Raw genomic sequence first — 27,421 nt, forward strand, 5'->3', positions numbered from 1 at the left:
TAACTCAACCTTTACCTGAACCACTCAGAGTTTATACCTAACTCAACCTTTACCTGAACCACTCAGAGTTTATACCTAACTCAACCTTTACCTGAACCACTCAGAGTTTATACCTAACTCAACCTTTACCTGAACCACTCAGAGTTAAAACCTAACTCAACCTCTACCTGAACCACTCAGAGTTTATACCTAACTCAACCTTTACCTGAACCACTCAGAGTTTATACCTAACTCAACCTTTACCTTAACCACTCAGAGTTAAAACCTAACTCAACCTTTACCTGAACCACTCAGAGTTAAAACCTAACTCAACCTCTACCTGAACCACTCAGAGTTTATACCTAACTCAACCTTTACCTGAACCACTCAGAGTTTATACCTAACTCAACCTTTACCTGAACCACTCAGAGTTTATACCTAACTCAACCTTTACCTGAACCACTCAGAGTTTATACCTAACTCAACCTTTACCTGAACCACTCAGAGTTTATACCTAACTCAACCTTTACCTGAACCACTCAGAGTTTAAACCTAACTCAACCTTTACCTTAACCACTCAGAGTTTATACCTAACTCAACCTTTACCTGAACCACTCAGAGTTTATACCTAACTCAACCTTTACCTGAACCACTCAGAGTTTATACCTAACTCAACCTTTACCTGAACCACTCAGAGTTTATACCTAACTCAACCTTTACCTGAACCACTCAGAGTTAAAACCTAACTCAACCTCTACCTGAACCACTCAGAGTTTATACCTAACTCAACCTTTACCTGAACCACTCAGAGTTAAAACCTAACTCAACCTCTACCTGAACCACTCAGAGTTAAAACCTAACTCAACCTCTACCTGAACCACTCAGAGTTTATACCTAACTCAACCTTTACCTGAACCACTCAGAGTTTATACCTAACTCAACCTTTACCTGAACCACTCAGAGTTTATACCTAACTCAACCTTTATCTGAACCACTCAGAGTTTATACCTAACTCAACCTTTACCTGAACCACTCAGAGTTTATACCTAACTCAACCTTTACCTGAACCACTCAGAGTTTATACCTAACTCAACCTTTACCTTAACAACTCAGAGTTTATACCTAACTCAACCTTTACCTTAACCACTCAGAGTTTATACCTAACTCAACCTTTACCTGAACCACTCAGAGTTTATACCTAACTCAACCTTTACCTGAACCACTCAGAGTTTATACCTAACTCAACCTTTACCTTAACCACTCAGAGTTTATACCTAACTCAACCTTTACCTGAACCACTCAGAGTTTATACCTAACTCAACCTTTACCTGAACCACTCAGAGTTTATACCTAACTCAACCTTTACCTGAACCACTCAGAGTTAAAACCTAACTCAACCTCTACCTGAACCACTCAGAGTTTATACCTAACTCAACCTTTACCTGAACCACTCAGAGTTTATACCTAACTCAACCTTTACCTTAACCACTCAGAGTTAAAACCTAACTCAACCTTTACCTGAACCACTCAGAGTTAAAACCTAACTCAACCTCTACCTGAACCACTCAGAGTTTATACCTAACTCAACCTTTACCTGAACCACTCAGAGTTTATACCTAACTCAACCTTTACCTGAACCACTCAGAGTTTATACCTAACTCAACCTTTACCTTAACCACTCAGAGTTTATACCTAACTCAACCTTTACCTGAACCACTCAGAGTTTATACCTAACTCAACCTTTACCTGAACCACTCAGAGTTTATACCTAACTCAACCTTTACCTGAACCACTCAGAGTTAAAACCTAACTCAACCTCTACCTGAACCACTCAGAGTTTATACCTAACTCAACCTTTACCTGAACCACTCAGAGTTTATACCTAACTCAACCTTTACCTGAACCACTCAGAGTTTATACCTAACTCAACCTTTACCTGAACCACTCAGAGTTTATACCTAACTCAACCTTTACCTGAACCACTCAGAGTTTATACCTAACTCAACCTTTACCTGAACCACTCAGAGTTTATACCTAACTCAACCTTTACCTGAACCACTCAGAGTTTATACCTAACTCAACCTTTACCTGAACCACTCAGAGTTTATACCTAACTCAACCTTTACCTGAACCACTCAGAGTTTATACCTAACTCAACCTTTACCTTAACCACTCAGAGTTAAAACCTAACTCAACCTTTACCTGAACCACTCAGAGTTAAAACCTAACTCAACCTCTACCTGAACCACTCAGAGTTTATACCTAACTCAACCTTTACCTGAACCACTCAGAGTTTATACCTAACTCAACCTTTACCTGAACCACTCAGAGTTTATACCTAACTCAACCTTTATCTGAACCACTCAGAGTTTATACCTAACTCAACCTTTACCTGAACCACTCAGAGTTTATACCTAACTCAACCTTTACCTGAACCACTCAGAGTGTATACCTAACTCAACCTTTACCTGAACCACTCAGAGTTTATACCTAACTCAACCTTTACCTGAACCACTCAGAGTTTATACCTAACTCAACCTTTGCCTTAACCACTCAGAGTTTATACCTAACTCAACCTTTACCTGAACCACTCAGAGTTTATACCTAACTCAACCTTTACCTGAACCACTCAGAGTTTATACCTAACTCAACCTTTACCTGAACCACTCAGAGTGTATACCTAACTCAACCTTTACCTGAACCACTCAGAGTTTATACCTAACTCAACCTTTACCTGAACCACTCAGAGTTTATACCTAACTCAACCTTTGCCTTAACCACTCAGAGTTTATACCTAACTCAACCTTTACCTGAACCACTCAGAGTTTATACCTAACTCAACCTTTACCTGAACCACTCAGAGTTTATACCTAACTCAACCTTTACCTGAACCACTCAGAGTTTATACCTAACTCAACCTTTACCTGAACCACTCAGAGTTTATACCTAACTCAACCTCTACCTGAACCACTCAGGGTTTATACCTAACTCAACCTCTACCTGAACCACTCAGAGTTTATACCTAACTCAACCTTTACCTGAACCACTCAGAGTTTATACCTAACTCAACCTTTACCTGAACCACTCAGAGTTTATACCTAACTCAACCTTTACCTGAACCACTCAGAGTTTATACCTAACTCAACCTCTACCTGAACCACTCAGAGTTTATACCTAACTCAACCTCTACCTGAACCACTCAGAGTTTATACCTAACTCAACCTTTACCTGAACCACTCAGAGTTTATACCTAACTCAACCTTTACCTGAACCACTCAGAGTTTATACCTAACTCAACCTTTACCTGAACCACTCAGAGTTTATACCTAACTCAACCTTTACCTGAACCACTCAGAGTTTATACCTAACTCAACCTTTACCTGAACCACTCAGAGTTTATACCTAACTCAACCTCTACCTGAACCACTCAGAGTGTATACCTAACTCAACCTCTACCTGAACCACTCAGAGTTTATACCTAACTCAACCTTTACCTGAACCACTCAGAGTTTATACCTAACTCAACCTTTACCTGAACCACTCAGAGTTTATACCTAACTCAACCTTTACCTGAACCACTCAGAGTTTATACCTAACTCAACCTTTACCTGAACCACTCAGAGTTTATACCTAACTCAACCTCTACCTGAACCACTCAGAGTTTATACCTAACTCAACCTTTACCTGAACCACTCAGAGTTTATACCTAACTCAACCTCTACCTGAACCACTCAGAGTGTATACCTAACCCTCAATACATTGGAGTTAATTCCTGAACTTAAACCTAAACACTTTGAAACTTGACCTTTGGAACAACTATACTCTATATCCTGTTCCTGTGAGTAAAGCTGCAGTCTGGTAGAGAACGCCCAGACTGTTACTGAGGGATAGAGGAGGGGACAGGACACACACAAAGAGAGAGAGACACACACACACACACACACACACACACACACACACACACACACACACACACACACACACACACACACACACACACACACACACACACACACACACACACACACAGAGAGATATACACACAAAACACACACACACACACACACACAGAGAGAGATATACACACACACACACACAGATAGTTAGAGGCTTGAGAAGAGGACAGAACATGCTGTACTGTCTAGGAGTGTTTCCCCTTCCATCTCCCTCAACCCTACTGCTCCCCAGGAGATGTGTGTGTGTATGTGTGTGTGTGTGTGTGTGTGTGTGTGTGTGTGTGTGTGTGTGTGTGTGTGTGTGTGTGTGTGTGTGTGTGTGTGTGTGTGTGTGTGTGTGTGTGTGTGTGTGTGTGTGTGTGTGTGTGTGTGTGTGTGTGTGTGTGTGTGTGCAGCCCTCCAGAGGAACGCTAGAGGCTGGCGGCCATCTTCTTAAAACAATGTGTGTGTCTTTCTGTGCTTGTGTGTGTGTGTGTAGCCCAGTCCATATTCCATCTGGCTGGATATGTGGAGCTGCCGTGACAATGGTAGGGAGAGAGAGAGGTTATTATCAATTACCTTTGAACTGGCCCCGTCCATGTTACATTGGTGCTGGGATCCAGAGGAACATGCTAAAAGCTTTAGCGACCTCTCTCTCGATCTCTCTCTCTTTCCCTCTCTACCCCCCGCTCTCTCTCTCTCTCTCTCTCTCGCTCTCTCTCTGTCTCTCTCTGACTATCTCTCTCTTGATATCTCTTTCTCTCTCTGTCACTCTCTGTCTCTCTCTGTCTCTCTCTGTCTCTCTCTGTCTCTCTCTGTCTATCTCTCTCTCTCGATCTCTCTGTCTCTCTATCTCTATCTCTCTCTCTCTTCTCCCCCTCCCTTTCTATCTCTCTCTGTCTCTCTGTCCGTCTCTCTGTCCATCTCTCTTTTTCTCTCTCTGTCTCTCTCTTGATCTCTCTGTCTCTCTCTGTCTCTCTCTGTCTCTCTCTGTCTATCTCTCTCTTGATCTCTCTGTCTATCTCTATCTCGATCTCTCTTCTCCCCCTCTCTCTGTCTGTCTCTCTCTCTCTGTCTCTCTGTCCGTCTCTCTGTCCATCTCTCTTTTTCTCTCTCTGTCTCTCTCTCTAAATCCATCTCGCCCTCTGCCTCTGTCACAGACCCATGTCATAGATTGATGTAGGATGGCTCTGCCATGGATAACTGCTTTTTTATGGACTATTTTGTGTGTTTTTGGGTTGAAGAACTGTACTATGGTATGCTTCTCTGAGTCGTGGCTGAACAAGGACATGGATAATATACATTCAGAAAGCACTCAGACCCCTTTAGTGTTTCCAGATTTTGTTACGTTATTCCTCATCAATCTACACACAATACCCCATAATGACAAAGCAAAAATAGAAATACCTTAGTTATGTAAGTATTCAGACCCTGTATACCACCACAAACCGATGCTGTCACCAAGACCGTACTCAACGAGCTAGATATGGCCATAAGCAAACAAGAAAATGGGAAGCTGAAATCTGTTTTACCTCATTTTTACTAGCATGTCACCTGTGCAACTAGAGGAGACAAAACTCTAGATCATCTTTACTCCACACAGTGATGCTTACAAAACTCTAGATAATCTTTACTACACACACAGCGATGTTTACAAAACTCTAGATCATCTCTACTCCACACACAGCGATGTTTACAAAACTCTAGATCATCTCTACTCCACACAGTGATGCTTACAAAACTCTAGATCATCTTTACTCCACACAGTGATGCTTACAAAACTCTAGATAATCTTTACTACACACACAGCGATGCTTACAAAACTCTAGATCATCTTCACTACACGCACAGCGATGCTTACAAAACTCTAGATCATCTCTACTCCACACAGTGATGCTTACAAAACTCTAGATCATCTTTACTCCACACAGTGATGCTTACAAAACTCTAGATCATCTTTACTCCACACAGCGATGCTTACAAAACTCTCGCTCACTCTCCATTTGGCAAATCTGACCATAAGTCCAACCTCCTGATTCCTGCTTACAAGCAAAAACTCAAACAGGAAGTTCCAGTGACGCGCTCAAGAAGGAAGTGGTCCAATGAACGGATGCTAAGCTACAGGACTGTTTCGCTAGCACAGACTGGAATATGTTCCGGGATTCCTCCGATGACATTGAGGAGTTTACCACATCAGTCATCAAATTCATTAACACATTTAATAAGTGCATCGATGATGTAATCCCCACAGTGACCGTACATACATATCCCATCCCGAAGCCATGGATTACAGGTAACATCCACTGAGCTAAAGGCTTGAGCTGCCGCTTTCAAGGAGCTTGACACTAATCCAGACGCTAATAAGAAATCACGCTACAACCTCCGCTGAGAAATCAAACAGAGAAAATGTCAACACAGGACTAAGATCGAATCCTACTTTTACGTCGGCTCTGATGCTCATCGGATGTGACAGGGCTTGCAAACTATCACGGATTGCAAAAGAGAAACCAACCCGTGAGCTGCCCTGTTGCGAGAGCATGCCAAATGCCTTCCATGCTCGTTTCGAGGCGAGCAACACTGAACCATGCATGAGAACACCAGATGTTCTGGATGACTGTGTGATCATGCTCTCTGTAGCCGATGTGAGTAAGATCTTTAAACAGGTTAACATTCACATTCCTCTCTCTGTGTCTCTGTTAGTGACAGTCTGATTCTGGGTTCAGCTGCTATGTTGGTGAACTAAACCTTGACCAAATACAATCAAAGGAACAACAATGAGTGAAGTGAATTGTAATATTTCAGTTTGCTAACAGCAGGTGACACCAAGACATAGAAATAGGAAAAGGGTCTGTATACTGATTCTGTTTATCTTCTTTCTCTCCAACCCCCCTTTCCTTCTCCCCTCCAACTCTCCTCTACCCCTCCTCCTCTCCCCCTTTCCTCCATTTCTTTCCTACCCCCCCTCTCCTCCCTCCAGACTGCTTCTCCTCTAAAGGGGAGGACAGGTTGTTCAGGAGGTTGTTCCGGAGTTACAACCAGTTTATCAGGCCGGTGGAGAACGTCTCAGACCCCGTCACCGTGGAGTTTGAGGTTTCCATGTCACAGCTCGTAAAAGTGGTAAGTCACAAACACACATATGTACACACACAGGCACGCATTCTAACACAAATACGCACAAACAAGCGTGAATGCACACACACATACCTGAGCATACACACAGAAACACACCATGTACCGTGCACAGATACACACACACACACACACACACACACACACACACACACACACACACACACACACACACACACACACACACACACACACACACACACACACACACACACACATTCCATTAGCTTTTCTCTGATGAACGAGAGTAATGTGGTCAGAATCTAATCTCACTAAAAGTGCCCACTCAGCTGAGTGTATGTGTGTGTGTGTGTGTGTGTGTGTGTGTGTGTGTGTGTGTGTGTGTGTGTGTGTGTGTGTGTGTGTGTGTGTGTGTGTGTGTGTGTGTGTGTGTGTGTGTGTGTGTGTGTGTGTGTGTGTGTGTGTGTGTGTACGTGTGTGTACGTGTGTGTGTGTACGTGCACTCATCTGCTATGTGAATAATGCCCCTGCTTTAGTCAGATTAGATTTCTCTCACGTAAAGAACAGAACAGAGGAAAAATTCCACCTTGGGAAGATAACAACGGCATGGTTCAAAGTGAATGAAACAATCAGGTTATAAACCTATTGTCAGGGTAAAGCTTGGATTAAGACAAATATGCAGGTGGGCAGTTTACTGCTATGACGATTAGGAATGAGTGCCACATCAGCACTGTCAGCAGGTGATCTTAGATCCATGTGTGCGTGCCTGTGTGCGTGTGCGTGTGTGAGGTCAGATGAGTCAGTGTATTAATGAGGGTTGAGGGCAACAGGGTCATTGACTTCCACCTGAACACTACGACTGCAGCTGTCAGTCATTCAGGCCTGTCAGTCAGTTATTTACATTTGTTTAATTTAACCTTTATCTAACTAGGCAAGTCAGTTCAGAACAAATGATTTATTTACAATGACGGCCAAACCTGGACTACGCTGGGCCAATTGTACGCCGGTGTATGGGACTCCCAATCACGGCCGGTTGTGATACATCCTGACAGTCATTCAGGCATGTCAGTCAAACCAAGCCTGTCAGTCATTCAGGCCTGTCAGTCAAACCAAGCATTAAGAATGGGAGGGAAAGGATAAGAGATAGGGGCTCAATTCCATTACAATTCTCAGTCACTTTAATTCCAATTCTATGCCTTTTCAATTCTATTTATACCCCAGTTAACATTCTAATTCTACCCAAGTTACAATTCTAAATCTACCCCAGTTACAATTCTAATTCTACCCCAGTTACAATTCTAATTCTACCCCAGTTACAATTCTAAATCTACCCCAGTTACAATTCTAATTCTACCCCAGTTACAATTCTAATTCTACCCCGTTACAATTCTAATTCTACCCAGTTACAATTCTAATTCTACCCAATTACAATTCTAATTCTACCCAAGTTAGAATTCTAATTCTACCCAGTTACAATTATAATTCTACCCCAGTTACAATTGTAATTCTACCCCAGTTACAATTCTAATTCTACCCAGTTACAATTCTAATTCTACCCAGTTACAATTCTAATTCTACCCCAGTTACAATTCTAATTCTACCCAGTTACAATTATAATTCTACCCCGGTTACAATTCTAATTCTACCCCAGTTACAATTCTAATTCTACCCCAGTTATAATTCTAATTCTACCCAGTTACAATTCTAATTCTACCCCAGTTACAATTCTAATTCTACCCCAGTTACAATTCTAATTCTACCCCAGTTACAATTCTAATTCTACCCCAGTTACAATTCTAATTCTACCTTTATATAGGGAATAGGTAGTTAAATAGTGCACTATATAGGGAATAGGTAGCTAAATAGTGCACTATGTAGGGAATAGGAAGTTAAGTAGTGCACTATGTAGGGAATAGGGATGCAGCTGAGTTTTTCAGTTGTTAGAGGTGACATTTAATAAGAATACTCACGTTGTTTTGACTGGTTATCTGACTGTGCCGGCTGTGTATGGCACAAACAGGATTAATACACACACAGTCATTGCACAAACACACACACACACACACACACTGCCGTAGGCTAACCTATGATCTGTTTCTTGTCTGTAGGATGAAGTGAATCAGATCATGGAGACAAATCTGTGGCTGAGACACGTAAGTACACACACACACACACACACACACACACACACACACACACACACACACACACACACACACACACACACACACACACACACACACACACACACACACACACACACACACACACACACACACACACACACACACAACAATGATCTTATTGATGACTAATATGTTCCCTCAGAGGCCTACTAGGGGATGGGGTGAGGCAGGGAGGGGTGAGGCAGGGAGGGGAGGGAGCCGTCTGATTTTGTTCATGTCAAACATCAATATGAATGTAGGACCCTTGCTTCCACTGTGTGTGTACGTGCCTGCGTTCATATGTGTGTGTGTGTGTGTGTGTGTGTGTGTGTGTGTGTGTGTGTGTGTGTGTGTGTGTGTGTGTGTGTGTGTGTGTGTGTGGGTGTGTGGGTGTGCATGTGCATGTGCGTGTGCGTTTGTCCCTCTGTGTTTGTGTGTCCCTCTGTGTAGAGACATTCATCCAGTCCTTAATCAATATGCTTCACTGTGGCCATGCTACACTGAACAGAGCCTCTGGAGGATCTATGGCTCGCTGTCATGAACTACTGACCTCTAGATAGCTAGGTGACTTCTCTGGAACTACATGACCTACTGACCTCTAGATAGCTAGGTGGCTTCTCTGGAACTAGATGAACTACTGGCCTGTAGTTAGCTAGGTGACTTCTCTGGAACTGCATGACCTACTGACCTCTAGATAGCTAGGTGACTTCTCTGGAACTACATGACCTACTGACCTCTAGATAGCTAGGTGGCTTCTCTGGAACTATATGACATACTGACCTCTAGATAGCTAGGTGACTTCTCTGGAACTACATGACCTACTGACCTCTAGATAGCTAGGTGACTTCTCTGGAACTACATGACCTACTGACCTCTAGATAGCTAGGTGGCTTCTCTGGAACTACATGACCTACTGACCTCTAGATAGCTAGGTGGCTTCTCTGGAACTACATGACCTACTGACCTCTAGATAGCTAGGTGACTTCTCTGGAACTACATGAACTATTGACCTCTAGATAGCTAGGTGACTTCTCTGGAACTACATGACCTACTGACCTCTAGATAGCTAGGTGGCTTCTCTGGAACTACATGACCTACTGACCTCTAGATAGCTAGGTGGCTTCTCTGGAACTACATGACCTACTGACCTCTAGATAGCTAGGTGGCTTCTCTGGAACTACATGACCTACTGACCTCTAGATAGCTAGGTGACTTCTCTGGAACTACATGATCTACTGACCTCTAGATAGCTAGGTGGCTTCTCTGGAACGACATGAACTACTGACCTCTAGATAGCTAGGTGACTTCTCTGGAACTACATGACCTACTGACCTCTAGATAGCTAGGTGGCTTCTCTGGAACTACATGACCTACTGACCTCTAGATAGCTAGGTGACTTCTCTGGAACTACATGACCTACTGACCTCTAGACAGCTAGGTGGCTTCTCTGGAACTACATGACCTACTGACCTCTAGATAGCTAGGTGGCTTCTCTGGAACGACATGAACTACTGACCTCTAGATAGCTAGGTGACTTCTCTGGAACTACATGACCTACTGACCTCTAGATAGCTAGGTGGCTTCTCTGGAACGACATGACCTACTGACCTCTAGATAGCTAGGTGACTTCTCTGGAACTACATGACCTACTGACCTCTAGATAGCTAGGTGGCTTCTCTGGAACTACATGACCTACTGACCTCTAGATAGCTAGGTGGCTTCTCTGGAACGACATGACCTACTGACCTCTAGATAGCTAGGTGACTTCTCTGGAACTACATGACCTACTGACCTCTAGATAGCTAGGTGGCTTCTCTGGAACTACATGACCTAAACTACTGACCTCTAGATAGCTAGGTGAGTTCTCTGGAACTACATGACCTACTGACCTCTAGATAGCTAGGTGGCTTCTCTGGAACTACATGAACTACTGACCTCTAGATAGCTAGGTGGCTTCTCTGGAACTACATGACCTACTGACCTCTAGATAGCTAGGTGACTTCTCTGGAACTACATGACCTACTGACCTCTAGATAGCTAGGTGGCTAGGTGGCTTCTCTGGAACTACATGAACTACTGACCTCTAGATAGCTAGGTGACTTCTCTGGAACTACATGACCTACTGACCTCTAGATAGCCAGGTGACTTGTCTGGAACTACATGAACTACTGACCTCTAGATAGCTAGGTGGCTTGTCTGGAACTACATGACCTACTGACCTCTAGATAGCCAGGTGACTTGTCTGGAACTACTGCATACTGTACTAAGCAGTGAATTAGTCTTCTCTCTCACTCGCTCTCTCTCTCTCTCTGTTTCTTCCTTTCTTTCTCTGTTTATTACTCTCGCTCTCTCTCCCTCTTTATTTCCCTCCATACTTTCCTCTCTCTCTCCTTTTCCTTCTCTCCCTTCTCTAGCTCTTTCCATCTGTCTCTGTAGAACAGGAGGGTGATATACACATCCTAACCTTGAGTATACTGGTACTGGCCTAAACACTATAATATAAAGATCTCTCTCCCTCTCATCAATCAATCAATGTGATCAGTCAAGCATGCCCATTAGAGTTAACATGTTAAAGCTCTTACAGAGAGTAACACACCCTCCCAGTACTTCAGTACACACATGTCAACACTGTAAACTGTGTATACCTGTCCAAAATGTCTAATTTTGTACGTTTGCAATTCGGGCATCATTTCAATATTTAACTCTCTGTCAGACATACACTGAGGGTACAAAACATTAGGAACACCTGCTCTTTCCATGACATAGACGGACCAGGTGAATCCAGGTGAAAGCGATGATCCCTTATTGATGTCACTTGTTAAATCCACTTCAATCAGTGCAGATGAAGGGGAGGAGACAGGTTAAAGAAGGATTTTTAAGCCTTGAGACAATTGAGACATGGAATGTGAGCCATTCAGAGGGTGAATGGGTAAGACAACAGATTTAAGTGTGTGAACAGGGTATGGTAGTAGGTGCCAGGTGCACCAGTTTGAGTGTGTCAAGAACTACAACTCTGCTGGGTTTTTCACACTCATCAATTTCCTCTGTGTATCAAGAATGGTCCACCACCCAAAGGACATCCAGCCAACTTGACACAACTGTGGGAAGCGTTGGAGTCAACATGGGCCAGCATCCCTGTAGAACGCTTTCAACACCTTGTAGAGTCCATGCCCTGATGAACTGAGGCTGTTCTGAGGGAAACTCAGTATTAGGAAGCTGTTCTTAATATTCTGTACACTATTATTTACTCAAGACTCATTTGAAATAAAAATGTAATGTAGAAATGTGAAATGAGTTCTGTTTCTTTCATGATAATATTATGAGTTGAACGAGACAGGCAAACTAACATAGTGCCTAACAACAAAATATTTTATGAAACATTGATTCACACGTCATTTGTGGCTTATCTTTGCAATAGCAGCTGTGAATTTAGTAATTGAAGCTTAGAAGCTTGTTTAGTATTCAAAGATCCCATCATATCAACACAATCCCTTTTCAGATCATGACGTGACTAACAAACCTCAGCGCTCTCATAGGAACCAAATGGGAACGCTAGCCTAGCATGAAGCTACATGTCTGACAAATGTTAGCGCTCTCATAGGAACCAAATGGGAAAGCTAGCCTAGCATGAAGCTACATGGCTGACAAACTTTAGCGCTCTCATAGGTAACAGATGGGAACGCAAGCGTAGCATGAACAGGAAATTAAATAGGCCCCCCATTATTACAGCTGCTTACTTCCACATATTAATAAGAGAATCAATCATGTGTGTGTGTGTTTGCTTGTGTGTGTGTGTGTGTTACCAGACAAGCTGCTTTGAATAATTTGTTTTACCGTAAACATGTAGTTATTTGATTGAATAGCCAATCAAAGGCATTCATGGTGATTGAATAATATTCAGTAGGCTACACTTTATTTTAATTCTTAAAAGTCTAAGCCCAATCTAAGCTAACACATGGAATTGTTTTAAGACGGTCATACTATGGATCATTTCAGTTTTTGATTTGGAATTTTAGGACCTTTTTAGGTATATCAAATATATATTTGATAAAGTATTGAATTTGGCTTGTATTACTAAAGCCTATAGAAACACGTTGAATAACACATTCAGAAAAGTTTTAAAAAGACAGTCCTCAAATATATCCTTATAGAAACAAGGTTTTGAAATGTCTTTCCTAAATGTAGGAGATATAAGAATGCTCAGGAAATATTTACATATATATTATTTTGCACACATATTTAACCCCTTTTTTGGATACAGGTAACCTTCAGATGAGTCCCGGGACATTAGACCAAAACAGAGAATACCATTGTGTTAATGAGTCTCTTTCCATAAAGACTTTCATAGAGACTTTCATAGAGACTTTCATAGAGACTTCCATAGAGACTTTCATAGAGACTTTCATAGAGACTTTCATAGAGACTTTCATAGAGACTCATAGTTTGTAGGTCAAACCGTTCGGACGCTACAGACGTCTTCGTGAGAAGACTGATTTTCGGGATGTTTCATGGTCTGACAAACCGCTCTAGCTCTGCAGTGCAGCATCGGCGGATCCAATCTAAAAAGACGGATATCTGTAATATCTATATCAGAAGGATATCTGTAATATCTATATCAGAAGGATATCTGTAATATCTATATCAGAAGGATATCTGTAATATCTATATCAGAAGGAAATCTCTAATATCTATATCAGAAGGAAATCTGTAATATCTATATCAGAAGGATATCTCTAATATCTATATCAGAAGGATATCTGTAATATCTATATCAGAAGGATATCTCTAATATCTATATCAGAAGGATATCTGTAATATCTATATCAGAAGGATATCTCTAATATCTATATCATAAGGATATCTCTAATATCTATATCAGAAGGAAATCTCTAATATCTATATCAGAAGGATATCTGTAATATCTATATCAGAAGGATATCTCTAATGTCTATATCAGAAGGATATCTCTAATATCTATATCAGAAGGATATCTCTAATGTCTATATCAGAAGGATATCTCTAATGTCTATATCAGAAGGATATCTCTAGCTTAAACCGACAGATTTGATTATTATTTATTATTATTTCACTATTATTTAGATTGACGCACCGGTGCATCAATAGACTCTAGGGGGTTAAATGAAGAAATTAATAAAAAATATGGTTAAGTTTCAGTTCAAGATCATTCGGACAAATCCACGAGGGGGTGTGTTTGATAAAGTACTCAAGGCTGTATGTTTGTGTGTGTGTGTGTTCATATTTGTGCGTGTGTGTCTTGCTATCTTCCTTTCTTCTTAAGGTGACTCCCTAACACACACACACACACACACACACACACACACACACACACACACACACACACACACACACACATACATACACTCATTCATGCTGTGTTTGTGTTTCAGATCTGGAACGACTACAAACTGAGCTGGGCCCCAGTAGAGTTTGATGGGATTGAGTTCATCAGAGTTCCATCCAACAAGATCTGGAGACCTGACATAGTGCTTTATAACAAGTGAGTCCAGACATAGTGCTCTATAACAACCTGACATAGTACTCTATAACAACCTGACATAGTGCTCTATAACAACCTGACATTGTGCTCTTAACAACCTGACATAGTGCTCTCTAACAACCTGGCATAGTGCTGTATAAAAAGTGAGTCATGACTTAGTGTTTTATAACAAGTGATTTTGCCATGTCACTTAGCAGATATTTTTTTCTGTGAGACCAGTCATTTTTAGTATGTGTATTTTTTATTTTATTTTTATTTTACCGTTATTTTACCAGGTAAGTTGACTGAGAACACGTTCTCATTTGCAGCAACGACCTGGGGAATAGTTACAGGGGAGAGGAGGGGGATGAATGAGCCAATTGTAAACTATGAGATCAATGTGGATATTGAACCAACTGAGACACACAGGACCAAGTACTAAAGTAGGTGCTGAACTGAACTGTTTGTGAAGAGAGATTTTAAAGACATTTATACAAACTATTTCCATTTTCTATGGATTTAATTTTTGATTAATTTCATATCCTTATTATTTTATTTTGTTTTTATTCCAATATACAATGCAAAAGAATAACATTAAAATGCCCTTATAACAAAGGACAGCTCTTCTCAAAGTGTAACGACAATATCCTCCTCACTTCCCTTGTTTCTTTCTTTCTGATCCTCTCACCTTCCCCATATCTCCCTCTTCCTCCCTCTTCAACACATCTCTTTCCTCTCTCTCCACCCCCCAACTTCAGTGCTGTGGGAGACTTCCTGGTTGAAGATAAGACCAAAGCTCTGTTGAAGTTTGACGGTACAGTCACCTGGGTTCCCCCCGCCATCTTTAAGTCCTCCTGCCCCATGGACATCACCTACTTCCCCTTCGACTACCAGAACTGCTCCATGAAGTTTGGCTCCTGGACCTACGACAAGGCCAAGATCGACCTGGTGCTCATTGGGTCAAAGGTTAGAAAAATATTTGCACATCCATTTTCTGATACACCATTTTGTGGTATAGAGCTATAAAGGAATTATGGGTAGTGTTCAAATCTTTAGGTTTGGATACCCAATTCTGTGGTATCCTATTGGTAGTTACAGTCTTGTCCAGTGTTCAATTATTGACTATTGTAAGTCTTTTAATCTAAGTCTCAGTTACTGAATCCATTCTCCAGAATTGTGTAATCCAACCAAGATTAATGCATGTTTATGAAATAACTACTCAGAATCAAGCCCTCAATAAACCTGATGTCACCTACCTCAGGTCAACCTCAAAGACTTCTGGGAGAGCGGCGAGTGGGAGATCATCGATGCTCCGGGCTACAAGCACGACATCAAGTACAACTGTTGCGAGGAGATCTACCCAGACATCACCTACTCCTTCTACATCAGACGCCTGCCTCTCTTCTACACCATCAACCTCATCATCCCCTGTCTCCTCATCTCTTTTCTAACAGTCCTGGTCTTCTACCTGCCCTCCGACTGCGGAGAGAAGGTACGGTGCCTGCAGGAAGTGTCCACACCCCTTGGACTTTACCACATCTTGTTGTGTTGACTGTGTTGAACGTCTTTGTGGTCATGTATGTTGTCATGTTGTTGTGTTACAATCTATTTTCCATTATCTCCAGCAACAAACCAGCATCTACAGTATATAGTATGTGAAAACTGCCACTTTATATTTTATACATTCTGCAGTCAAAGAAATTAAACAAAATACAAATTATGAATTGCTACAAATTATAAAATGAAGATGTTGTAGAAATTGTCCTTAAAAAATGACACAATTTGTACTTATTTTAATACTTTCATTAATCATTAATTCATTAATCATTAACATTTGTCGAATTCTCTTTTGACTTTGACAATAAAAAAATCACTTCCTGTCAAAGTCAGTGACAAGGAGATCTCAATGAAATGCGTTTGAATTCCAGGTTGAAACACAACAAAATGTGGAAAAAGTCCAAGGGGGATGAATACTTCCTATAGGCACTGTAATAATGTTATAGCATGTTGCTATAGTAATGAAGTAGGGTCCGCCCACTCAAATCCACCAACACAAGGTCATGTGTCGGAGAAACTGAGTGTGCAGACCCTACTTCACATCAACTACTGTAAGTTGCTATCGATAAAAGTGTCTGCTACATGAGATATGTTATATATTACATTATTATATTAAACTACTCGTTTTATTATATTATATTCAATCAATAAGGCACGAGGGGGTGTGGTATATGGCCAATATACCACGGCTAAGGGCCCTGCTATATTGGCCGTATACCACAAACCCCCGAGGTGCCTTATTGCTATTATGAACTGGTTATCAACGTAATTAGAGCAGTAAAAATAAATGTTTTGTCATACCTGTGGTATACGGTGTGATATACCACGGCTGTCAGCCAATCAGAATTCAGGGCTCGAACCACCCAGTTTATAATTATTATTATAATTATATATATATTTTTTTTTAAATCTGCCTAGCACCCAGTAAATAAGGGATGTGTTCTGTAATCGGGCACTGCAGTCAATTTGTTGTGTGTTCAGAATGAGCCACCATGTGAAATGTTGGACAATGTTAGCTACAGTGGGATTGGTGTGAATGCTCGGACTAAATCAACCAACGTTCGTTCTGGGTGATGATGGTGTTGTTGGAATTGTGTGTGTAGTGTACATGAAATGGAATGAAATAATAATTGCTTCCTCCTAGGTCAATAAACAACACACGCTGGGCCTCTTACAGCGTTCATCTCTCTCTCTCTCTCTCTCTCTCTCTCTCTCTCTCTCTCTCTCTCTCTCTCTCTCTCTCTCTCCCTCCCTCACCCAACAGGTGACCCTCTGTATCTCTGTCCTCCTCTCCCTCACTGTGTTCCTTCTGGTCATCACTGAGACCATCCCGTCCACCTCCCTGGTCATTCCCCTCATCGGGGAGTACCTCCTCTTCACTATGATCTTTGTCACCCTCTCCATCGTCATCACCGTGTTCGTCTTGAACGTCCACTACCGTACACCAATGACCCACACCATGCCGGGCTGGGTCAGGTCCGTCTTCCTCAGGTAAAGAGAGAGAATTAGCTCAATTCTTAGCCCAACTCTCAGCCCAACTCTTAGACCAACTCTTAGACCAACTCTTAGACCAACTCTTAGACCAACTCTTAGACCAACTCTTAATCCAACTCTTAGCCCAACTCTCAGCCCAACTCTTAGACCAACTGTTAGACCAACTCTCAGACCTACTCTTAGGCCGACTCTTAGCCCAACTCTTAGCCCAACTCTTAGGCCAACTCTTAAACCAACTCTTAGCCCAACTCTCAGCCCAACTCTTAGACCAACTCTTAGACCAACTCTTAGACCAACTCTTAGACCAACTCTCAGACCAACTCTCTAGGCCGACTCTTAGCCCAACTCTTAGCCCAACTCTTAGACCAACTCTTAGGCCAACTCTTAAACCAACTCTTAGCCCATCTTAGACCAACTCTTAGGCCGACTCTTAGACCAACTCCCAGACCAACTGTTAAACCAACTCTTAGACCAACTCTTAGCCCATCTTAGACCAACTCTTAGGCCGACTCTTAGACCAACTCTTAGACCAACTCTTAGACCAACTCTTAAACCAACTCTTAGCCCATCTTAGACCAACTCTTAGACCAACTCTCAGCCCAACTCCCAGACCAACTGTTAAACCAACTCTTAGCCCAACTCTCAGCCCAACTCTTAGACCAACTGTTAAACTAACTCTTAGCCCAACTCTCAGACCAACTCCCAGACCAACTCCCAGACCAACTCTTAGACCAACTCTTAGACCAACTCTTAGACCAACTCCCAGACCAACTCTTAGACCAACTCTTAGACCAACTCCCAGACCAACTCTTGACCAACTCTTAGACCACCTCTTAAACCAACTCTTAGACCAACTCTTAGCCCATCTTAGACCAACTCTTAGACCAACTCTTAGCCCATCTTAGACCAACTGTTAAACCAACTCTTAGCCAAACTCTCAGCCCAACTCCCAGACCAACTGTTAAACTAACTCTTAGCCCAACTCTCAGCCCAACTCCCAGACCAACTGTTAAACCAACTCTTAGACCAACTCTCAGACCAACTCTTAGACCAACAGTTAAACCAACTCTTAGCCCAACTCTCAGACTAACTCCCAGACCAACTCTTAGACCAACTCTTAGACCAACTCCCAGACCAACTCTTAGACCAACTCCCAGACCAACTCCCAGACCAACTCTTAGACCAACTCTTAGACCAACTCCCAGACCAACTCTTAGACCAACTCCCAGACCAACTCTCAGACCAACTCTTAGACCAACTCTCAGCCCAACTCCCAGACCAACTGTTAAACTAACTCTTAGCCCAACTCTCAGACCAACTCCCAGACCAACTCTTAGACCAACTCTTAGCCCAACTCAATATTAGGAAGGTGTTCTTAGTGTTTTGTATCAGTGTAGAATCTATTACAATACACTTAAGTTCTTATTTATTTTGTTTTCTGTGTTTGTTGTTATATTTGTTTGTTGTACCTGTACCTATATTATACAATACAATGCCTACACAATACAATACAATACTATACAATACAATAGAATACAATACCAATACTATTTAATGCATTACTATAGAATACAATACCTATACAATACAAAACTATAGAATACAATACCAATACCAATACCAGTACCAATATAATACAATACAATACTATACACTACTATATAATGCAATGGAATACAATACAATGCAATACTATACAATAAAATACAATACTATACAATACAATACAATGCCTATACAATACTATACAATATGATACTATACAATACTATAGACAACAATGCAATCCTATACAATACTATAATATACCATACCAATACTACTTTATTATATTTACAATACACTGAAGTACTGTTAATTGTCCTGTGTCCGTCAGGGTGCTACCCAGAGTCATGCTGATGACAGTATTGTTAATTGTTCTGTGTCCATCAGGGTGCTACCCAGAGTCATGCTGATGACAGTATTGTTAATTGTTCTGTGTCCATCAGGGTGCTACCCAGAGTCATGCTGATGACAGTATTGTTAATTGTCCTGTGTCCATCAGGGTGCTACCCAGAGTCATGCTGATGACAGTATTGTTAATTGTTCTGTGTCCATCAGGGTGCTACCCAGAGTCATGCTGATGAGACGGCCCATAGACCAGAACGGCAAGGCCCTCTGTTCAGACAGCGGGGAGGAGAGAGGAGCAGGAGGAGGAGGAGGAGGAGGTGGAGGAGGAGGGAAAGGAGGAAAGAAGAGAAAGAATAGTCTGACGGTGGGTTGGTTGGTGGTTGGTTGATGGTTGGTTGGTGGTTGGTTGGTGGTTGGTTGGTTGGTGGGTGGTTGGTTGGTGGTTCGTTGGTGGTTCGTTGGTTGGTGGTTGGTTGTTGGTTGTGTGGGTGGGTGGTTGGTTGGGTGTCTGGTTTGCTGGCTGGCGGGCGGGTGGGTGGGTTGGTTGGTTGGTCGGTTGGTCGGTTGGTCGGTTGGTCGGTTGGTTGGTTGGTTGGTTGGTTGGTTGGTTGGTTAGTTGGTTGGTTGGGTGTTGGGAGGGATTGACACACTGATCAATAGATGACTGAATGGGTTAATTCCTTCAAGTATCAATGTTCCTTTCTGTTGATCCACCTAGTCCCTGATGTATTCCCATAATGGTAGAGGTTAACATGTGGGGTAGATAATACACTGAGTAAATCTTTGGCCTCTGGATTAGGGTTACAAAAATCCGGCTGACTTTCCTGGAGTCAGGATCAAATAAGCAGGAGATGCAGGAATCCTTCAACTGGGATTTCTAGAAACCTTATGAATTATATTATATTCTACTGTATTCTATTCTACTCTATCCTTTTACATTACATTGCTTTCTATTCTATTCTACACTGGCTTCCTGTTAAGGCAAGGGCTGATTTCAAGGTTTTACTGTTAACCTATAAAGCGTTACATGGGCTTGCTCCTACCTATCTTTCCGAGTTGGTCCTGCCGTACATACCAATACGTACGCTACGGTCACAAGACGCAGGCCTCCTAATTGTCCCTAGAATTTCTAAGCAAACAGCGGGAGGCAGGGCTTTCTCCTATAGATCTCCATTTTTATGGAACAGTCTGCCTACCCATGTGAGAGACGCAGACTCGGTCTCAACCTTTAAGTCTTTACTGAAGACTTATCTCTTCAGTAGGTCATATGATTGAGTGTAGCCTGGCCCAGGAGTGTGAAGGTGAACGGAAAGGCTCTGGAGCAACGAACCGCCCTTGCTGTCTCTGCCAGGCCGGTTCCCCTCTCTCCACTGGGATTCTCTGCCTCTAACCCTGTTACAGGGGCTGAGTCACTGGCTTGCTGGTGCTCTTTCATGCCGTCCCTAGGAGGGGTGCGTCACTTGAGTGGGTTGAGTTACTGACGTGATCTTCCTGTCTGGGTTGGCGCCCCCCCTTGGTTTGTGCTGTGGTGGAGACCTTTGTGGGCTATACTCGGCCTTGTCTCAGGATTGTAAGTTGGTGGTTGAGGATTTCCCTCTAGTGGTGCGGGGGCTGTGCTTTGGCAAAGTGGGTGGGGTTATATCCTTCCTATTTGGCCCTGTCCGGGGGTTTCTTCGGATGGGGCCACAGTGTCTCCTGACCGCTCCTGTCTCAGCCTCCAGTATTTATGCTGCAGTAGTTTGTGTCGGGGGGCTAGGGTCAGTTGGTTACCTGGAGTACTTCTCCTGTCTTATCCAGTGTCCTGTGTGAATTTAAGTATGCTCTCTCTAATTCTCTCGTTCTCTCTTTCTCTCTGAGAACCTGAGCCCTAGGACCATACGTCAGGACTACCGGGCATGATGACACCTTGCTGTCCCCAGTCCGCCTGGCCTTGCTGCTATTCCAGTTTCAACTGTTCTGCCTGTGGTTACGGAACCCCTACCTGTCCCAGACCTGCTGTTTTCAACTCTTAATGATCGGCTATGAAAAGCCAACTGAGATTTATTCCTGATTATTATTTGACCATGCTTGTCATTTATGAACATTTTGAAAATCTTGGCTCTCTCTAATTTTCTCCTTCTCTCTTTCTTTCTCTCGGAGGACCTGAGCCCTAGGACCATACGTCGGGACTACCGGCCGTGGTGACTCCTTGCTGTCCCCAGTCCGCCTGGCCTTGCTGCTATTCCAGTTTCAACTGTTCTGCCTGCGGTTATGGAACCCCTACCTGTCCCAGACCTGCTGTTTTCAACTCTTAATGATCGGCTATGAAAAGCCAACTGAGATTTATTCCTGATTATTATTTGACCATGCTTGTCATTTATGGAAATTTTGAAAATCTTGGCTCTCTCTAATTTTCTCCTTCTCTCTTTCTTTCTCTCGGAGGACCTGGGTCCTAGGACCATGCGTCGGGACTGCCGCCCGTGGTGACTCCTTGCTGTCCCCAGTCCGCCTGGCCTTGCTGCTATTCCAGTTTCAGCTGTTCTGCCTGCGGTTATGGAACCGCCTCCTGTCCCAGACCTGTTGTTTTTCAACTCTTGATGATCGGCTATGAAAAGCCAACTGAAAATTATTCATGATTATTATTTGACCATGCTTGTCACTTATGAACATTTTTGAACATCTTGGCATAGTTCTGTTATAATCTCCACCCGGCACAGCCAGAAGAGGACTGGCCACCCCTCATAGCCTGGTTCCTCTCTAGGTTTCTTCCTAGGTTTTGGCCTTTCTAGGGAGTTTTTCCTAGCCACCGTGCTTCTACACCTGCATTACTAGCTGTTTGGGGTTTTAGGCTGGGTGTCTGTACAGCACTTCGAGATATTAGCTGATGTACGAAGGGCTATATAAAATAAAATTGATTGAAATTGATTGATATTCCATTTCATTCCATTCTCTTTAATTCCCAGCAGGGAGGGAACTGCCTGGAGTTCGGAGACAACAAACTGACTGAGGGAGGATGTGGAGAAAGAGGGGGAAAGAAGTGCCCTTGCCCCTGCCAACATGGGAAGGAGACCCCAGAGACAACAGATCCGGGGAAACTGAGCCGCCAGCTGAGTCCTCAGAGCATCAACACGGTGGTGGCCTTCTCCGTCCTGTCCCCGGAGATTAAACAGGCCATCGAGAGCGTCAAGTACATCGCCGAGAACATGAGGAGCCGCAACAAGGCCAAAGAGGTGAGTGGCAAGCTAGTGTTAGCCTGCAATGGAGAAATGCATTAGTTTTAGCTTAATTAACACCAACTAGCTTTACCTTCAACAGGGCCAAAGAGGTGAGTGGGTGGGCCTGCAAGTTAGCTTTGTTGGAGTTCAATGGAGAAATACAGTAGGTTTAACGAGTGGGTGGGCCTGCAAGTTAGCTTTGTTGGAGTTCAATGGATAAATACAGTAGGTTTAACTTTGGGTAAACACCAACTAACTTTAGCTTTATCAGGCCAAAGAGGTGAGCGACATTTTGTCTGTCATTTAGCACATGCGTTTATTCAGAGAACTCTTACAATACAGCTAAAGACCAAGTCCAAAGAGGTTGTAGGGTGGGCTAGAATTGGTGTATATGTTAGCTTTGTTAGCGCACAATGGGGAAATAGGTTCAGCTTTGACTAAAAACAAATCGCTTTAGCTTAAAAAAATGCCAAAGAGGTGAGTGGGTGGGCTAGCATTAGCTGCTACCATTAGCTTTATTAGCGTACAATGGAGAAATAGGTTTAACTTCGGCTAACAAGAAATATCTTCCACTAACGACAAGGTCAACGATGTGACTGGGTGGGCAAGCATAAGCGTACAGTATATGTTCGCTTCGTTAGCGCACAATATAGAAATAGATTTAACTTAGGCAAACAACAAATAGCTTTTGCTTCGGCTAACAATAGGCCAAGAAGGTGTGTACAGTTAGCCCATACAAAGCTCTGTTAATTGAAGGAATAGTTTTCTCTCGCACTGGGTCTTCATAACAAAGATCATGTTCCCTACTCTGCTTTTCGGGAAGTTCACCCATTGTTTGTTGATACTCCCTTGTTTATTATATCAACCAAGTGGATTATTGTTGGAGGGAACACTGTTTAATATCCCTAATGAGTTTAAAAAGTTCTCTCTCTGTACAATACAAGAGAAAATAGTTACAAGACTTTAGTGAAAAATAAGTCCCGTGTTCTTTGTGTTGTCTTCTGAGGTTGAACTCTCCCCTTGGGGGGAAAGCTGTCTTTGATATGTAAAGTACTTCTCTTCTCAATCAGCTTTGTCAGGCTGCCTGCTTCAGACACTTTGGTGTGTGTGTGTGTGTGTGTGTGTGTGTGTGTGTGTGTGTGTGTGTGTGTGTGTGTGTGTGTGTGTGTGTGTGTGTGTGTGTGTGTGTGTGTGTGTGTGTGTGTGTGTGTGTGTGTGCGTTTGATTCTGACTGATGAATACCATTAACATACTAATGTTCTATCTGTCAGTTATAGTAGGGGGACGCTTCCACAAGTAGTCAACTCAGTTTTACCTTTCTTTCTTTCTTCTCATCCTCACTTTTTACCCAACCCTCCGCCTTCCTTCATGGTCCAAAATCATATCTCTCTCTCTCTCTCTCTCTCTCTCTCTCTCTCTCTCTCTCTCTCTTTCTCTTTCTCTCTCTCTTTCTCTCTCTCTCTCTCTCTCTCTCTCTCTCTCTCTCTCTCTCTCTCTCTCTCTCTCTCTCTCTCTCTCTCTCTCTCTCTCTCTCTCCATCCCTTCATCCATCCCTCTCTCTCAGGTGGAGGATGATTGGAAGTACGTTGCCATGGTGATTGACAGAATCTTCCTGTGGGTGTTTGTGACGGTGTGCATCCTCGGAACCCTTGGCCTCTTCCTGCAGCCTGTCATTGGCTTCCTGTCATAACCCAGAACCAATATAGGCTCACTGACACCACCGGCTGCCTCCACAAATGGACTCGTTGGTTTTGTGTTGTAAATTCTAAATAAATAAATGACACAATCATACTGTATACATGGTAGACACCAAGAACCAATCAACAGTCACCAATTGGAGTCGCCGGGTATGAGTTAGAACCAAAAACCAGTCAGAGCCGCTGGATGTGAGTCATAACCAATTACCAATCACATAAATCAGGTTTCTGTCGTGAACCAATCCCAGTTATTGTGCTATTGTGTCTCAATCAATCAGATTGACATGACACAGTGCATTCTTGTAAAAAGAAACTACAACCAACCAATCAGAGATCCCGTTCTTGCCTGGTCAGGCGATTAGAATCCATCCATGTGATTTAGAACACGACTACGACGTTGTTCTTATCAATGTTCTAGAAGGTATAATTGGCAAGGCCTCAGTAAATACGTGCCAGATTAAATTAGCCTGAACGGTTTCCATCCAGAAATAGCAGCTTCCTCTTCTATACAGATATTAATTAATCTAAGGGATTTCTATCATCCGATTCCATGACTATTAATTTGTGTTTTTTATTCATTCTTTTTAATTACGTTTCTGGATTCAACGATCTCCTGAAATACAATAAGTAGATCATGCATGATGGATTTAGAATGGCTGCTGCCAATTGGCACCCTATACCTTACATAGTGCATTGCTTTTGACAGAGCCCTGTGGGCAGCACTATGGGCCCTGGTCACAAATAGTGCACTATATAGGGAATAGGGTGCCATTTGGGATGCAGACAATGGTTGACCAAGGCCTCTGCATCTATATACAATTACTATAAGACAATTCTATAATAATTATAATTATATTACCATACAGTACCGACAGATTTTTGGATAATAGTTTTTTTTTTGTATGGTTATTGTCATTAATCCAACGCATTAAAGCTTTTCATTGTTTGTTTAATTAGCAATGCACACCTCGCTCTCAAGTGACTGTCACTTTTGTACCGATGTTTCCTGCTTTCTGTATAGTATGGATGCACTACTTTATGGATTTGGAATAAATTAAATATTCTCCCAAAATATGAAAAGCATCTCACTGATCTGTACTGTTTATAGACTATAGCTAGACTGTAGCAGTATGGTGTCTGTTTATAGACTGTAGCTCTATGGTGTCTGTTTATAGACTGTAGCTAGACTGTAGCAGTATGGCGTCTGTTTATAGACTGTAGCTAGACTGTAGCAGTATGGTGTCTGTTTATAGACTGTAGCATTATGGTGTCTGTTTATAGACTGTAGCACTATGGTGTCTGTTTATAGACTGTAGCTAGACTGTAGCACTATGGTGTCTGTTTATAGACTGTAGCTAGACTGTAGCAGTATGGTGTCTGTTTATAGACTGTAGCAGTATGGTGTCTGTTTATAGACTGTAGCAGTATGGTGTCTGTTTATAGACTGTAGCTCTATGGTGTCTGTTTATAGACTGTAGCTAGACTGTAGCACTATGGTGTCTGTTTATAGACTGTAGCACTATGGGGTCTGTTTATAGACTGTAGCTAGACTGTAGCAGTATGGCGTCTGTTTATAGACTGTAGCTAGACTGTAGCAGTATGGTGTCTGTTTATAGACTGTAGCATTATGGTGTCTGTTTATAGACTGTAGCACTATGGTGTCTGTTTATAGACTGTAGCTAGACTGTAGCACTATGGTGTCTGTTTATAGACTGTAGCTAGACTGTAGCAGTATGGTGTCTGTTTATAGACTGTAGCACTATGGTGTCTGTTTATAGACTGTAGCTAGACTGTAGCAGTATGGTGTCTGTTTATAGACTGTAGCACTATGGTGTCTGTTTATAGACTGTAGCTAGACTGTAGCAGTATGGTGTCTGTTTATAGACTGTAGCACTATGGTGTCTGTTTATAGACTGTAGCTAGACTGTAGCAGTATGGTGTCTGTTTATAGACTGTAGCACTATGGTGTCTGTTTATAGACTGTAGCACTATGGTGTCTGTTTATAGACTGTAGCTAGACTGTAGCAGTATGGTGTCTGTTTATAGACTGTAGCACTATGGTGTCTGTTTATAGACTGTAGCTAGACTGTAGCAGTATGGTGTCTGTTTATAGACTGTAGCACTATGGTGTCTGTTTATAGACTGTAGCACTATGGTGTCTGTTTATAGACTGTAGCTAGACTGTAGCAGTATGGTGTCTGTTTATAGACTGTAGCACTATGGTGTCTGTTTATAGACTGTAGCACTATGGCGTCTGTTTATAGACTGTAGCAGTATGGTGTCTGTTTATAGCCTGTAGCTCTATGGTGTCTGTTTATAGACTGTAGCTAGACTGTAGCAGTATGGTGTCTGTTTATAGACTGTAGCACTATGGTGTCTGTTTATAGACTGTAGCACTATGGTGTCTGTTTATAGACTGTAGCACTATGGTGTCTGTTTATAGACTGTAGCACTATGGTGTCTGTTTATAGACTGTAGCACTATGGTGTCTGTTTATAGACTGTAGCTAGACTGTAGCAGTATGGTGTCTGTTTATAGACTGTAGCAGTATGGCGTCTGTTTATAGACTGTAGCTAGACTGTAGCAGTATGGTGTCTGTTTATAGACTGTAGCACTATGGTGTCTGTTTATAGACTGTAGCTAGACTGTAGCAGTATGGTGTCTGTTTATAGACTGTAGCTAGCCTGTAGAAGTATGGTGTCTGTTCATAGACTGTAGCTAGACTGTAGCAGTATTGTGTAGGTTTATAGACTGTATCTAGACTGTAGCACTAAGGTGTCTGTTTATAGACTGTAGCTAGACTGTAGCAGTATTGTGTAGGTTTATAGACTGTAGCTAGACTGTAGCAGTATTGTGTAGGTTTATAGACTGTAGCTAGACTGTAGCAGTATTGTGTAGGTTTATAGACTGTAGCTAGACTGTA

The 27,421-nt window shown here is 42.3% G+C and overlaps 1 protein-coding gene across 2 annotated transcripts in view; it reads left to right on the forward strand.

Moving 5' to 3' along the window:
* LOC139579491 (neuronal acetylcholine receptor subunit alpha-3-like) overlaps positions 1-25,581 on the forward strand; it is a 51,656-nt gene extending 26,075 nt beyond the window's left edge. The window contains exons 2-10 of one of the 2 annotated variants that reach the window (XM_071408190.1): positions 6,892-7,031; positions 9,113-9,157; positions 14,578-14,687; positions 15,425-15,632; positions 15,928-16,158; positions 17,488-17,714; positions 19,818-19,971; positions 22,550-22,816; positions 24,366-25,581. In XM_071408190.1, the coding sequence (XP_071264291.1) occupies positions 6,892-7,031; positions 9,113-9,157; positions 14,578-14,687; positions 15,425-15,632; positions 15,928-16,158; positions 17,488-17,714; positions 19,818-19,971; positions 22,550-22,816; positions 24,366-24,491 (1,508 nt within the window). In that variant the 3' untranslated portion in view covers positions 24,492-25,581. The remainder of the gene's footprint in view (positions 1-6,891; positions 7,032-9,112; positions 9,158-14,577; positions 14,688-15,424; positions 15,633-15,927; positions 16,159-17,487; positions 17,715-19,817; positions 19,972-22,549; positions 22,817-24,365) is intronic. The other variant, XM_071408191.1, reaches the window with a different exon arrangement.
* The last annotated feature ends 1,840 nt before the right edge of the window (positions 25,582-27,421 follow it).

Source organism: Salvelinus alpinus, chromosome 6 (genome assembly GCF_045679555.1).
Source record: "Salvelinus alpinus chromosome 6, SLU_Salpinus.1, whole genome shotgun sequence".
Lineage (NCBI taxonomy): Eukaryota > Metazoa > Chordata > Actinopteri > Salmoniformes > Salmonidae > Salvelinus > Salvelinus alpinus.